Source organism: Melanotaenia boesemani, chromosome 21, assembly GCF_017639745.1.
Source record: "Melanotaenia boesemani isolate fMelBoe1 chromosome 21, fMelBoe1.pri, whole genome shotgun sequence".
Taxonomy (NCBI): Eukaryota; Metazoa; Chordata; class Actinopteri; order Atheriniformes; family Melanotaeniidae; genus Melanotaenia; species Melanotaenia boesemani.
In genome coordinates this window covers 4,031,893-4,047,305 of record NC_055702.1, presented here as the reverse complement: position 1 = coordinate 4,047,305, position 15,413 = coordinate 4,031,893, and the positions used below count along the sequence as shown (strand labels likewise).

The window sequence follows — 15,413 nt, the reverse complement described above, 5'->3', positions numbered from 1 at the left end:
CAGATTCAAAATGAGCTCATATTTTCTATTAAATAATAAAATGTCTCAGTTTCAACATCTGATATGATGTTTATGTTCTACTGGAAAATATATGCTGATGAAATTTGGAAATCTTTGCATTCTGTTTTTATTTACCTTCAGCATCTCAACTGGTTTGGAATTGAGGTTGTTGTAAACGTTCATGGGAAAGCTTTTCCACAAATAGAAAATAAGTCCCTTTATTACTGTAACACCTGGTTATCTTTGTAACCGTGTTAATACATCAATAAACTATTTATATGAATTTAAATATAGCTGATATAAGCTTGTTACTGCATTGTGTCTTCATTGTACAGTTTTCATACTTTTTACTATAAACTCACACAATACTTACTGTACAGTTTGGTAGTGATGGATGAAAAAAGTGCAAACACAGTTGCACCAGTAACACGGCGGGTTGTCGCAGTGAGGTTACGTGAGGGTGTGTTAGATAACACAGCTATCTCAGGTTGCTCCACACTGCATCTGGTTTCACTGAAGGTTGCCCGCAGCTGAACGTCTGTATGACTGTGCATGAATGACCATTTGTATGTTTTTGTAATGATTGTCTGTAGCACAAACACTGTTATTAAAAATAAATTAAACTTGCTCTTGTTCAGTGTGAATTTATGCAGATTTGGGATTTTATGAGGGTGTAGCAGTCATAAATCTCTTCTTAGTGCTTTTCTGTACGTTTAGATGCATTTGCATGATTTAAAATGATTTTTAGCTGCTTTCTGTCTGTTTTCTTTTCTTTTCTCTCCCTGATCTTGATTTGATCTATGAAAGACTGATATTTCTGTTTATTTGTTTGTTTCGGGTCATTTTACTCTTATCTCATGACTTCGTGGTTGTTTTGCATCTTCACAGTCATCCAGTATCTGCTGGTGATTGTTGTGCATTCGTTTTCTAGTAATTTTGTGTTTTAAAAACCTTTTTGAGTTTGTATTTCTGTTTTTTTCCCGATTTGAATCTTTGATAATGACCATCTCTGCAGTTTGCAGTTTTGCCTTTTTTATCATTTTTATGTCACTTTGTGGATCTTCTGAACATTTTCTGGGTCTTTTTTCCTGCCGTCATGGTTGTCTTTTGTCTCTTTGTTGTCCATCTGGTATCTGTTAGCCATTCCTTTCTAGTCATTTTCTCTTGTTTTTATGAATATTTGTTGACATTTTAATCTATGGAAGGAGACTCTAAGCGTTTTTGATCATTTATTTTTCATTAGTTAGTTTCATTAGTTGTTTTATGCTACTGAAGTCATTTTGCATCACTCTGTGGTTGTTTTGCTTCTTCACACTTATCCTGTATCTCTTCGTGACGGTTGTGCATTATTTTTTTTTCTTTTTTAAAATATTTTCTTTTTTTTTTTATCTTAATTTTTAATTTAATTTAAAGTTTTTTGTCTGATTCCTTTTTTAAGCTGTCTGCTTTTGGTAGTCTAGTTTGTCTTTTATTTTGTGCGACTCAGTGGTTCTTCTGAGGAATTTGTGGGTCTTTTTTTATGACAATATTTGCCTTTTGTCACTCTATATTTGCATTTTGTATCTGTTTGCCATTTCTCTTAGTTATTGTTGTGGCTAATTGTGTCACTCTGAACTGCCACAAAAACAAAACAAAACAAACAAAAAAAAAACATTAGAAATCCATTAAAAAGATGCAGTTTTTGCATCTGCTAGCATTTCTTGTTCCATAGTTCTATAATTCAACTCATCTAGTGTGTCCTTGACCGTCCGCGTGGACAGAAACACCCGACTGACGATTAATGGTGCAGTTAAGTCTGTAAGTGGAGCTGCCAGGCAGTCTGGTGCTCTTATGTTCCTTTCTGCAGTGTCTGCTGTCTTATTGACTAAAAAGAAACACTCACGGTGCATCTTTTAAAGAGCATGCTGCAGTCAGCATGGCCTGAAGCCAGCGCTCTGGCCTCTGCGGAGAGAAGCAGCACTGACACCAGATACATGTACCTGCGCCAAGACATAAGCACACCCCAACATTCCCGGACATCACTAGCTTCTCCTTTCCATCCTGAATCTCTTCCTGTGGTGGAAAGAAGAAACAACCCAACAGCCTCTGTTAATCACTCCTCTTTCCCTCTCCTTTCCCAGGACATTTGCCAAGGTTACCGAGGTGTGAGGGGAGGGGGGAGAGGAGCCCACACAAAGAGCGAGTAACAGAGAGGGGGGATGAGCGGCATGCAGAATGCATGAGACACCAGAGAGGAGAGAGCTGCTGCAGCTCTGAGGAGGCTTTCTCAGCCCATCTCATTGCAGGACAGCCTCACATGTTCAGGTTGTAGGACAATAAATTCCACGTCCACTGGCTGGTACGAGGAGTCAGCTGACGAAAGAGATGAGGAGGAGGAAGTAGAAGAAGAGGGTCCTGGAGGCTTTTGAGGCAGCAGGAAGGGGCTGGGCTTCTCTGACAATGATCCTGGACAACAGGGAGCTTTTCAGTATTGACTTTGACCTGTGGACTTTGTGCTCAGGCTGCAGCGCTTAAAAACTGCATGCTGACTTTGTTCTGAACTGTTCCTCAACATGCAGAGCGTACCAGAGGAGTGGAGGGAGGACGGAGGAGGAGGCGGTGATGGGATGATAATGAGGAGCAGAGGGGATCCAGACAGGAAGAATGGAGGCAGAGGAAGAGAAGAGGTGGAGAAGGAGTCACTGATGATGGAGCTGACCAGGCTGGTGCAGAAGATGGTGAAGGAGAGCAGCTGGTGGGAGAGAAGAGGGCTGGACTGCAGCATCCTGGCGGCAGCGTTCCTCTGCCTGCCGCCTGGTAAATAACTTCATCCAGTTTTTAACAAGTTCACTCTGCGTTGGTGAAAGTGGTGAGATCAGTACCACACGATCCATGTAGAGTTTATATGATTACAATAATCACAGGTTTTCTTTTTTGTTGTTGTTTTCAGTCTATTTCATATTACTGTGGTCATTTTATATTTTTTGCTTTCCAATAAGAAACTCAAACAGGTCAAACTGAGGTTACATTCCTTTCAGGCCTGTTCAGCAATCCTCCCTGTAACGGTTTGTTTTCATTATCTATTAACCAGTTTTTATCTTTATTTAGTCTATGAAATAGTTTGTCCCAGTTTTACTTCATAATCTGTAACAGTTCAGATAAAGGAATGTATTAAAGGTGTGATCCAGCCCTCTTGGAAAATGGGAAATATGTGCAGCAGTTCATTAAGTCTTGTGCATAATACAAATGGAAATACAATATTTAAGACTTGAAAGTCAATATTTGTTCTAAGCAGCTTTATTCTTCAAGCCAGTCTGAACCCTCTTAAACTAGTTTTCTTGTAATTTCTTTAAGTAGTCATCAGGCTTCTTGAAGGACTTTCCAAAGCTTTTCTTTGGATGTTTCTGCCTTTTGTTCCGTTCTCTGTCCAGATGATCCCACACTGTTTCAGTAACGTTGAAGTCTGGGTTCTGGGGAGGATCCATCCCTCCATCAGACCTGTTTCCACCAATATTCAGTCCAGTTCTTGTGTCATGTGACAGGCCTCAGCCTTTTCTCCCTGTTCTTCTTCTTCTTATTAATGACTTCTCGACAGCCACGTTTCCATGGAGACCATTTCTGATGCCAACAATAGATGGATCAGCTGAAGGTCCAGATGGATCTCTCTGGTCCTGGTTGAGGTCTTTGTTAAATTTGTTCTTGTTTCTTCAGGACATCACTTTCAGCTCCCGTTTATCTGCCGTAGATAGTTTTTTTTTTTGTCCTGAAACTTTTACTTTTGTCTTCCACTTCTGCAGTTTAATAAATGTTCAAAGGTCAGAGTTAAGAGGATTAACAAAAACTAATTCCTGAAAATGGCCACGAACAAAGGAGAGACATTCAGGAAGCTGGAGAGCAATTGTTCGAGACCACTGTAAGAGATGACTATTGAAAGAAAACTCTAGAAAACTGAGACCTGTCAGCTGTCTAGCAGTCTCTGGTTCAATCACTCCATCTTCTGCAGTTGCCATAGTTACTAGCTTGTATGTTCCTAACAACTTTTGCTACAAGAAGCTCAAACCCAGCAGAGAGGGAGAGCTTATTCTCCACATCTCCGCAGGTCTCTACATTCAAGGTATCATGTTTAATGTGGGTCAGCTGGTCAGCTGCTGACCTTAATGAGGACTGCCGTCTATTGTGAGTCATGTCACTCGATCTTCGGGTCTGATAGCTTTTAGGTGGACAGAAGGTAACTAAGACTTAATGCTGCAGTTCAGCATGAACTAGCACAGCAGCTGCTGGAGACTCTTAACTTTTAAACTTTCATTTTTTTTTTTTTATCAAAATAAATCCTTTTATTTAGTGGGAAAACTCGTGTCTGAGCTGAATGTAAATCCAGAATGAGACTGAGGAGGTGCCTGGATTTGTGAAGCACTGTGAGCTTGTGAATTACCTCCTTAAAATAGCCTGCTTTGAAATATGAGGCGCATCATATTAGCAGAGTTTTATTGGGTTAGCGAGAGAATGTATCATGTAAACCCTGCAGCCAGCCAGAAGTCCAGTGTTCTATTAAACACCAAACAGACCTCTTCATTTCAACTTTATGTATGAAAGGAGGTGAAATTCACTAAATGTTGTAAAGTTGGGGGATTTTTCTTATTTTTTCTTCTCTTTTCCTTTACAATAACTCTTCAGCCTCTTCAGGGCTTGACCAGGAGAAAAGGCCAGAGAAAAGGCAGCCTTGGTAACCATTGTTTCAGGCAGTATCTTATAAAAATAACACAGCTGAAGGTGAAGCTCCCGATTAGAGGAAGATGTCAAACTAAGCAAACTGTCATCTTGACCTCAGACTAATGAAGTGATTATTTTCCTCAACATAAACTCACCTCATGACCCTCAGAAGCTCTTTTTATCTTCATGCACATACTGAGCTGGACAAGCTTCTTGCATGACATTAACGTGTAAATTAAAACAGGACTTGGGAGTGTGAGGAAAAGGTGTCAGATACAAACTGCACAGTCACCTTCAGCGTTGGATAAAGTTTCATACTCTCAGATGATCTTCCTGCTCCTCTTACTGACTCCGATTAGAGATCCACTCAGCTGCTTTAGGGATAAATTACTCAACAGATACGGATGGGAGGAGGATGAATAAAAAGTTAATTGTATAGTAAAGTTAATCTCTGCGTTTTGTTTTGCAGCCTTCCTCCTCCTGGCCTCCTCTCAGCTGCTCTGGTTTTCATCGGGTCTGCTCCTGATGGGCGTGGCTCACGCCGTCATCACCGTCAAAGGGACACATCTGGCCAGCCACGGGGCGCTGAGCGAATCGCAGGCCTGGGGGAAGTTCTGGGCTGTCTTCTTCATCGAGGTGAGATGTACAGAAATAAACTGAAGGCTGTCATTCAGAACACGGAGGCAAAGCTTAATCTGGAGTTTGGTTTTTATGCTCACACGCAGATCTGAACCATAACCACTGACCAGCTGCCGTATTTAAACTCATACAACTAGTTTGGGTTTATAAATAACTTTATTAACATGATCTTGGTTTATCATGAAAGTAGATCAGTGGCACATTTGTTAAATTTTGATTATTGACTAGTAGAGCACCAATGTTTTTCCACACACTAAACCCAGCACATGATTTAGCAGCTTGTAGAAGCTCAGTGTCTTTAAGTAATGGTTTTATGGTTGAGAATTAGCTCTGGCTAAAAACTCTGTTTGCGTGGCATCACCTACTAAATTTTGTGACTATGTGCAAATGCAATGTCCCTGTCAAATAATTCAAATAAATAAACAATACAGAGACATATGAACATACATATGTACATTTAAACATAGTAAACATAGTAAAAAAGAAAAAAAAAATATATATATATATATATATATATAATCTTAAAAACATCATGCAAAATCAAAGAACATATAAATGAAAGGAGTAAGAGGAAAGTGTATTTGAAAGAAAGAAAAGAAAAGGAATGTCTGTTTATATATATATATATATATATATATATATATATATATATATATATCGCATTGTTACGTGCAAAATGTCTCTTTCCTTTAAAAGAAGGCCTACGGCTATATAAAGAAAATGCAGTAAATTTTGGTTTACAAACACGACATCAGGGGTCTCCAACCTGGAGCTGCAAGTGGCTCTCTGGACCTTCCACAATGCCTCTAAATATGTGGCTAAAATATTTTTTAAATCTATCTTTCCTGTAAATCAGGGACTTTTTTTTACTTTACATAATTTTCCACAAATATCTACATCCCTTAGAAGAAAGTCTGTCTATCCTCTTTTTATAAAGGTTTTATGTTTTTCTTTATTTTAAAACCTAAAAATGGAAATAAGAATGTGGTTCTTCAAAAATAACAAATATCCTATGGTGTCTCTTCATTAAAAAATATATTTAAAGTTGCCTTTTTGAAAAGTTTTATTTAGCTGGCTGTGATAAAATGGCTCTTTTGATTGGAAAAGCTGCAGACCCCTGCACTAAGCACATAAACAGGTTTAGCATCAGTTTTCTCTTTAAACAGCAACAGCAATATATATATTTGTTGTAGTTTCAACTTGAAAGTGGAGAGAGATGCCAAAGTTGTGAGTTTGAGGGTATTTTGTAAATTATTCCAGACATTTGCTTCATCAAAACAGTAAACAGTTAACTGAGGGCTGCAGACTCTGAGATGCACAGTCTGAACATCCAGAGGCAGCTGCCCTGGAAGGTTTATGCTTGTAAATAACCCTCTCTCTGTAGAACGATGGACTCCAGATTGTTTGGAAATTACCTTATAACCCTTATCACCAACAGTTGCTTCTCTAAGATCATTGCTGATGTCTTTCCTCCTTGGCATTGTGATAACACACCTGCATGCTGTAGAACAGCTAAATGCCAGAACACCTGCTTTTATAAAGGCAAGGCAAGGCGAATTCATTTGTATAGCACATTTCATGTACAAGACAATTCAAAGTGCTTTACATAAAACATAAAAACATTACAGCAAGGTGCAGGGAAAGAAAAAAAAAAAGGTGATCACACTGATGATGATCAGTTAATCAGGTGCATTGATCATCAGCAGCTGACTGATAATTAACCTCTTTATTCCTGTGGAGAAGGGTGGATTTTCACACACTGCCTCTGTTACAGAAAACCTTGGCATTTACAGACTGGATTTCCTTTTTATATCGCTGTTAAAAGTAACTCAGAGAACTGAATTCTTACATCCTTTCAGTCTGACGGAGTTTCAGGACACAGCGTTACACACAGGTTGTTTAAGCCTGTAATGTGTTAAAATTATGTGTTGGTCCATTCACGCTTGGCTGTTACCATGGTGACAAGTCCCGCCCCAGCCTGAGGTAAAAACAAACGATTATGACTCGAGCAACATCAACTGTGAGAGTAAATGAAGGGACAACTGTTAAACAACCTTTGTTAACCCGAGTCACTGAAAACATAGATGTTTTCCTAACAGTCTGCTATTTACTAAAGTAAAACATCATCATCATCTTCACAGCTTGTTTAATGTGGATGCTGCAGTCAAGACTTTTCTGTTGCATCGTTGTAAGCTCTGTTTTCCTGTGTGGAAACATGTTGGTCCTCTCAGGTCTGCGGCTCATTCTCAGCACAAGCCGGAGTCCACGGCCACATTAAGATGCATCACGCACACACTAACGTCGTTGGACTGGGCGACTCCAGCGTGTGGAAGGTCCCTTTCCTGCCTCGCACCGTCTACCTGTTCCTAGCCCCCCTGGCCGTGCCTGTCATCACTCCACTCGTCGCCCTCGGTGAGACAGACCGATTCTTTAATCAGCATTAAGCTTTCTGACCCTCCTACCCTCCTCAAAGCTCTGTTACCTGGTCTTTGTCACAGCAGTGTGAGTTGATTATCCTGCATGTGGTGGTTTCTGATTTTCTGCTTTTGCAGCTCAACTCAAAGGGCATTCTTTGGCCCTTGTGGTTAGGACGGTCCTGATGGTAACGCTGGGCCTGTATTCGCAGTACTGGCTGCTCATCAACGTCTCCGGGTTCAGGTCGGCTTTCAGCGCTTTGCTCTGCATGTTGGTGTGCAGAGCCATGTTCTCGGTGCCGTACATCCATGTCAACATCTTCCAGGTGAGAGCACAACTTTAAACTCAGAGGAGGTCTGATATGTCAGGAGACCTGAACGTGCTTTCTACACTTTATGTTTAAACTCCATCGTTTAGGGTTGACGTTTTAAAGCATAGCGTTTAAAAGCCTTTCTAGTAAATGCCTGGGAGGGGATGGTATATTCACAAATTAACTACTTCATTTTACATTTGTGGGTCATCTGATACACAGCCACTCACTTAAGAATAAATAAACATATTATTACATTTTTATAAATTTTATTATACCATTTTATTTTTTATTCAGTTTTTATTTTAAATAGTAAAATTTTAAATATACTCACATTGTAATGACCAAGTTTGCCTCAATGATAAACAACAGGACAAGAAAATGATACAGCTATCATTTTAGAATAATTATATAAATATGACAAATATAACATATTATCTTCTAAATATTTTTATAGAATAGATACAAATAAATAAACTAAATGAAAAGTTCAATAAGATTTTAAATAAACAAAAGCATCACATGTACATGTTTTGTAAGTGAGAAAAATGTGGCTCTGTTTTTAATGACTAAGTAATCACAAATATACATATATATATATATATGTATATATATATATATATATATATATATATATATATATATATATATATATATATATATATAATGTGTGATGGCAATAATTAACAGAGTAATTTTAACACCTCATCCTGTTTTTATTGTATTTGTTGATGGTGTTTAAATACTTTTTGCCTGTTTTACTGGATTTTGTTTGGACTCTGAGTATTCTTTTTCAGACAGGACAATATTTCACGCGTGTTTTCACCTCTCTCTTATTTTCTCATGTTCATTTCATGCCAAGCAGTCACGAGTGTGCTCCCTGCAACGGGCCCTCTGAGAAACGTCAGCTGAAGGCTGCATTGTGCTCCAGTCAGCGAACTAAAGGGATGAAAAGATCAGTTCATCCGTGATTTTCCCAGAAGGACTCCTGCAGGTCATTGTGCATTGTTCGGATCAAAGTGTGTGAAGGCGGATTAGAAAACACAGGTTCTTGACGGGATCTAACTGAGGAGTGTTTGCTCAGACTAGGGGGGGTTGGACTGGAGACCTGTCTCCTGGGTCTCCCAGTGCTGATGTTGGCCTGTGTCTCATTTTCCACCCTGAACTCAGAGCTTTGAGACTCATGTTTGAGTAGGGTGACTTTACCTGGTGATATTAAAGAAAAAAAACAGCCTACCGAGCACTGAAAGCAGCAGTAGATTTCTAAGATTTCACTGCTCCCAGTTCACTGAGGAGAGACCCAAAGAGAGGGTGCGTGGAGCCCTTCATGATGCAGAGAGCCCTCTTTCTGCATCTGCTGGTGTAAATGTCTGTGGTGGAAGGAAGGCTGTCCCCCACAATCCTCTGAGCAGCCTTCACCACCCTCTGCAGCGCCTCCCTGTCTGCAGCCGAACAGCTGCTAAGCTGCACCATGATGCTGGTGCTGAGGACCACACATCGGTAGAAGCTCCTCAGGACAGAGCTCTCTAGTCCAGCTCACAGCAGCTTCCTGAGGAAGTAAAGTACTTGGTGTGCCTTCTTGAGCAGGCAGGAAGTGTTACGGCTCCAGCTGAGGTGAAAATAAACGACGCCAACAACAGCTCCTGAGGGCCTCGACCACCACGGCCCGACTCCCGGGGAACCTGCAGCAGTGGTGTTTTACTTTGTGCCAATGTTTTTAGTAAAGGGGTGATCAACAAGCAATTAGTTATACTTAAAGCTTGAAATGCTTTATTACCAATTAACACATTGATTATTGCACAACGTTGTTGCATATAAAGTGTTAGGCTCCATAAAGCTGTAATAACATGCATCCCTATTTAACAGACAAGAGGAAAATATATAAGAAAATACCACACAACTTAGTTATTGCACAATCACTTAACTTAGTTTTTTTTTTTTTTTTTAAATCCCTTAACTTAGTTAAAGAGGTAGTGTATAATCTACCATGCAGCGGCAGCACCTGTAACTGAAGGAGAACTGTTTGTGTGGAGCAACAATGAATAAAATATAAACTAAATACACTGAGAACTTAATGTAACTTTTAAAGTTAAGTTATAATTTAAAAATAAACATTTTCTCTAAGCATTTATTTATTAACCTGTAATCCATTAATCTGACTTTTTCTTTAAATGGACATATATATAATATTTATAATGGTTAATACTACTGTAAATTAAATAAATGATCATTCATTTGACTTTAAAAACTCATCATCCTAAAATCCGGACATGGATCAATCATGACATGATGTCCAACACCGGATCAGTCTCAGGAGATGATGGGGGTGAAGGACTGGGACACTGAGCTCTAGTCTTCTTTGTTCGTGCCTCCAGTGTTGCTCTCCTGATGCATGATGTCAGACAGCCCATCGTGCCACTGAAAACACGCCGACACATTTCACAGTTTGTCCTGTAAACACCTCCACGGACGCTGTCCAGCTATGGATGGAAGTGTTTTCGCTTCTGAGGATGTGGTGGAGTATCGGGTGCCGAGGACGTTTTAAAAAGGCGCAGGTGATGTGAGCAGCACCGGCGTCTGTAGGCAACCATGAACGCAACACACACAGGCAGCAAAGAGAGGGGTCCTGCCTAGATCCCTCCATAATAATTTGACTGGCCTGAGTATTTCCTGTGTTTTATTTAGTCCATAATTGTTAAATTTAGTGTTGATGTGTGTGTGATAGACTGCATTATTGGACATTTATGAAAATACGGAACAAATTGTGTTCAATACGGACCTCCCCTATTGACCCAGTAAAATGTTGGGATAAGACGTTTAATTGTCAAATAAGGAATAAGGTTGCCAACCCTACCGCTAGCTTGAGCTACAGCTGCTTTGCTGGCTAACAGTACCCAACCAGTTGCTAAACCTAGTAGCACCTGCTGCTAAATAAAATCATCTTCAAATTCCTCTTCATAACAAAGCCCATAAACCACTCACTGAAGCAACCTTCCTCTGTAGGGGGCCCCCTCGTGGTGCGGGGCCCTAAGTGGTCGCTTAGTCTGCTTAGTGGCAAAACCGGCTCTGCTCCTGATGAACACAAAGAGCCAGTGATTAAAACACAGCATTGATAAGAAATACATAATCTTTGATTGCAGCACATCGGTCTGCCAATGTTTTCTCCAACCCGACGACCAAAGAGGATTTACCAGATGACCCACGGAGTCCTGAACCTGCCACGAAACCTTCTGCTGGACTGGACGTTTGGACACTCGCTAATCAACTGCCATGTGGAGCACCATCTCTTCCCCTTTCTGTCAGACAACATGTGCTTAAAGGTAAGTTTCTCACTTAATTTCACACCTCAGTTTTAGATAAAATGTAAACAAACAGGCACACAAATCAAACACTACTGAAGTGACAGAAGAATATCATAAAAGTTCATGAAAACACATAAAATTTTTTACTATATTCAAACACAAAAGTGTCCTTAAATGTTGTTTCACACCTTTCAGGTGAAGCCAGTTGTGTCCAAATACCTGACTGAAAAGCAGCTTCCATACCAAGAGGACAGCTACCTGTCCCGTCTCCACCTCTTCTTCCATAAATACCAGGAGCTGATGGTGTTTGCTCCGTCCATCACAGAGCTGGTGGGAGTGCAGTGATGGAGGGAGGATGTGTGAACACGACTAAACCGCAATCATTTCTGTAGATGCAGAAAGGTGTGGCGGTCTCACAGCTCCGCTGTGGGATTTGAACAGCCTCTTAAAATCAACACAGGTACTGAATCGACACGTAATAAATAAAATTATAGCCGAAGTTTTAACAAGAGTTAACTAAATAAATACCTCCTTCCTGTTTAGCACAAAGATAAACCAATAGCTGACCTGGTTGTTCTTATTTGTGAAATTTTCTTCCCAAAAATGACCACACATGTTGTTTGACAAAACAACAAACATCAACAAAGATCTATACAGTAGTTCTTTGAATGTGACCTCTAGTGGTTGCGAGAGCAACTGCAATATCACTGTGAAAGTAGTGTCCGTAAGGGATGGTACGGAAGCTCAGAGCAGCCATGATTGGGCATTTCTGGAGAAGGTTTTCCAAAAATTATATAATGATTTATCTCATTATCTCCAGAAAACAGTTTTAATTATTTTCAAGTCTATGATAAAACAAAGCGGGCCTTTGTAAGGACAAAACACATGCTTTCCTCAACTTAACCAAATGCAATAACAATAAAACCAGATGTTAACAGATCATTTTCAATCTCACCTTGATCAACTGTAGTCCTGAACAAAGTTTTTAAATGTTTTTATTTAATGAAAATGCAGATTTCTCGAGATAATGAGAAAACGTAACTTGTGATCTCCTGGAAACAAGCTTTTCTATCTCAGAATAACTAAATACATATCTGATGATCCTGAGATAATGACATCAAAAGTAAATAATTGCAGGTATGTCCCCGATAATGTCCTCTTGAGTTTATCTGCTGAATCGGCCACAGTGCGTGTTCAAAGCTGGGTGTTGATATCTAGCTGCTAGCATGGTGACGTGGTGCGTAAAGTGAAACTCAGCTGTAACATGGCGTGGTGCCCTGGTCTCAGACGACACTGCAGGGCACCGACAGTTCCAGAAATTTACATAATAAATGTCACTGTGACATCAAAACAGGTCAGAAACAGAGTCCCCAGTCGTATCGAGTCTAGCAGACTAGAAGGTGTGAATGCACCCTCAGTACAAATAACTGGATTTGTAATTTGCTTCCTATGATAGAAAGCACTGTGGGTATAGTATCCACCTTCCTTTCTCTTTCAGATAACTTTGTGGCTTATTAAAGGAAACATTTGAACATAACATTTATTTTAATGTGAAAAACTCTATTTCCCTCCTGTCAGCCTGTAGCTGAAAGCAGTCTGTTTTCCCTGAGGACCCTGTCCCACCCCGTATTAAAAGCATTCTTGGTTTTTTGCTTCCATTAGCTGCTTCTCACCATAAATGATGCATTCTGGTTATTTCCTTTTAGCTAATTACCAGCATATTGCCTTATTTTTTCTTTTTTCTTTTTCAAAATAAGGACGAGTCATCTGCACTGTGGCATTTTTCAGACATTTCATGTTTGTGTTTTCAGGCTCTAAAACACTGGTATTTGAATAAAACACTCAAATGATGAAAAACGTAAACAAATACACCTCAACTCGTTTCTGTGTGGACATAGTCTTAATTTAAACCACACTGGCTCTGAGCAGTCAAAGCCTCAGGGACCCCTGTGCTCTTTGGGGGACCCCTGGGTGGGTACCAATAGTTTAAGGGACCTCATGGGTCATATTTGAGAGTATGGATAAAAGACCAGCTGGATTGTTTTAATGGGATTGTTTTAAACTCATATTAATCCTGTTTCTTAGACTGACCTGGGATCTGTTTCATGAAACAAAATCAACTCAGTGAGACTTTTTTTGTTTTTACATTTCTGACAGTTCTGGGTCAGCGGCTCTATCAGCTGTCTGCTGGGTTTACTACTAATGAAGAAACAACATTGTAGTCCACTACCATCCCCTCCTACTTATTAATATGAACCTCTGTCATTGCACTGTATCACCTGAGGGGTCGGGTTTATGTGTCTAATACGACAAAGCTGCTAATTTTCCTGTATTTTTATTAGACCAGGATGGAGTACAGGACTTGGAGATGGAGATCTGGTGTGGTAGAACCAATAAGGAAAGTCTTTGTGTGCCGTTTGCTCAGTCTGGTGTGAACAACTTGTTTTCTTTGACCCCGATTACACTTGAACAAGGTAACTGACACCCTTCATGCTGCTGGAAACAGTGAAGTTTCCCTCTACCTTTAAATCATCTCCCATGGAAACCCAAGATCCATCAGATGTAATTTATTTATCCACTTGTTTTTTTGTTGTTGTTTCTGAACCTCAATGTGAAAGAAATCCATCTGTAAACTTGTGATTTTAAAACTTGTTTCAGGGTGGTCCTCACTCTGTAACATTCAGAGTAAATTTGCATGTTCATTGTGGTGTTGTGTTACATTACTGGCAGTCTGCGCCTTTAGCGTAAAAAGGGTTCTTGTGTCAAGAGTAAAAAGAAGTGGGATCCTACTCTGATTACATTCAGCTGCTACCCTAGACTTCACTTTTTTGGGGGGAAAACAATCACTGGAACGAAACTCCTTCAATACTCATTTATTCTCAATGGAGAATAGAAACAAAGAGCAATAAGTAGAAACACAAAACATCAAGAAAAGTCCAAAAGTGAGATGTACAATAGAAATGTAAGATATAATTTTGCTCATGGTACATACCATAACAGACAGATCTCTGTCTTATTGGCTAATTATGGTTATGTGTAACTGAACTCACGTCTTTTCCACTATAAAAGTGTCATCAGGCCAATAAAGATGTTTATTGATATCAATAAAGGCAAAAGTTTCTCCAAAAACAATGTTTTCTAACAGTCTTTACAGGAAGATCTTTATGAAGTGGGTATCGTTTTGACCTAAACCATAATCGTGTTCAGATAGAAGGATGTGAAACAGTAAAACCCAGTAGGTTCATGGTCAGGTCCACAAGACATGACCGACGGACAACATGTTCTCCACACTTCCTCCTGAGACACAGCTGAGCACCAGCCTGTTTTCACATAAAAATGAACTATTTTGATCTGCTTTTCTCCAACAAAAGTTTTCCCTGGTCTCGTTTGTCTTTGTTTAATCAGAAAATATATTATGCATAAATTTGTCCACTTTTCTAATATGCAGTAGTGTCATAATCCTTGGTTGTAAATTGCAAGATGGTAACAAATCCCTGTTTTTCTGTCATCCAGTGTTCGTGTGATGTGATGGAAATGATGACACGTGAATAATAAAATGTGTAAAACTTAAGCTTGTCCACTCATTTTTTTTCTGACATTTAGAGCTAATTGTGTATTTTTAATACCTAATGCAATAGCGGCCCAGGTCTACTGCACCAGTCTACCATCAGCTGTGGGGTCAGCTACAGTTTTTTTCTGAACCATAACTGTGTCTTGGGGGTAATAAATTAAGAAAATACTAATTTCACCATCACAGGGCTGTGTATCTGCTTAGAGAGGCACACAGTTGGTGGAAGTGAATTGATAACAAACATTAAGTGGAAAATAACCTTCACTTAGGTTAGCTTCAGATGTCCCAATTGTCAGTGAATGCAGCATTTAATATTTCTATATGTTCTACATCAACACTAAAAATGTCATTGGCTGTTGGTTTTTCCAAATTTAACATTCAATGACCACTTAAGTTCTAATAAGCAACTAATTATTTACTAAAATCTAGGCCTTAAAAAAAAACTCTCATTTGTGTAAAACTTTTCCTGATCAGTGCCCCTGCATGG

At 39.5% G+C, this 15,413-nt stretch overlaps 1 protein-coding gene across 2 annotated transcripts; it reads left to right on the top strand.

The window, feature by feature from the left end:
• Positions 1-2,233: 2,233 nt before the first annotated feature.
• On the top strand, positions 2,234-12,510 carry fads6 (fatty acid desaturase 6). 2 transcript variants are annotated; one of them, XM_041973831.1, is made up of 7 exons: positions 2,234-2,796; positions 4,698-4,702; positions 5,185-5,325; positions 7,560-7,740; positions 7,881-8,068; positions 11,194-11,373; positions 11,551-12,510. In XM_041973831.1, exons 1-7 carry the CDS (start codon positions 2,553-2,555, stop codon positions 11,698-11,700), a joined length of 1,089 nt encoding a protein of 362 aa, XP_041829765.1. In that variant the 5' UTR covers positions 2,234-2,552; the 3' UTR covers positions 11,701-12,510. The 2 variants fall into 2 exon arrangements, with proteins under 2 accessions (XP_041829765.1, XP_041829764.1); XM_041973830.1 differs by lacking the exon at positions 4,698-4,702 and having other exon boundaries at positions 5,159-5,325.
• The last annotated feature ends 2,903 nt before the right edge of the window (positions 12,511-15,413 follow it).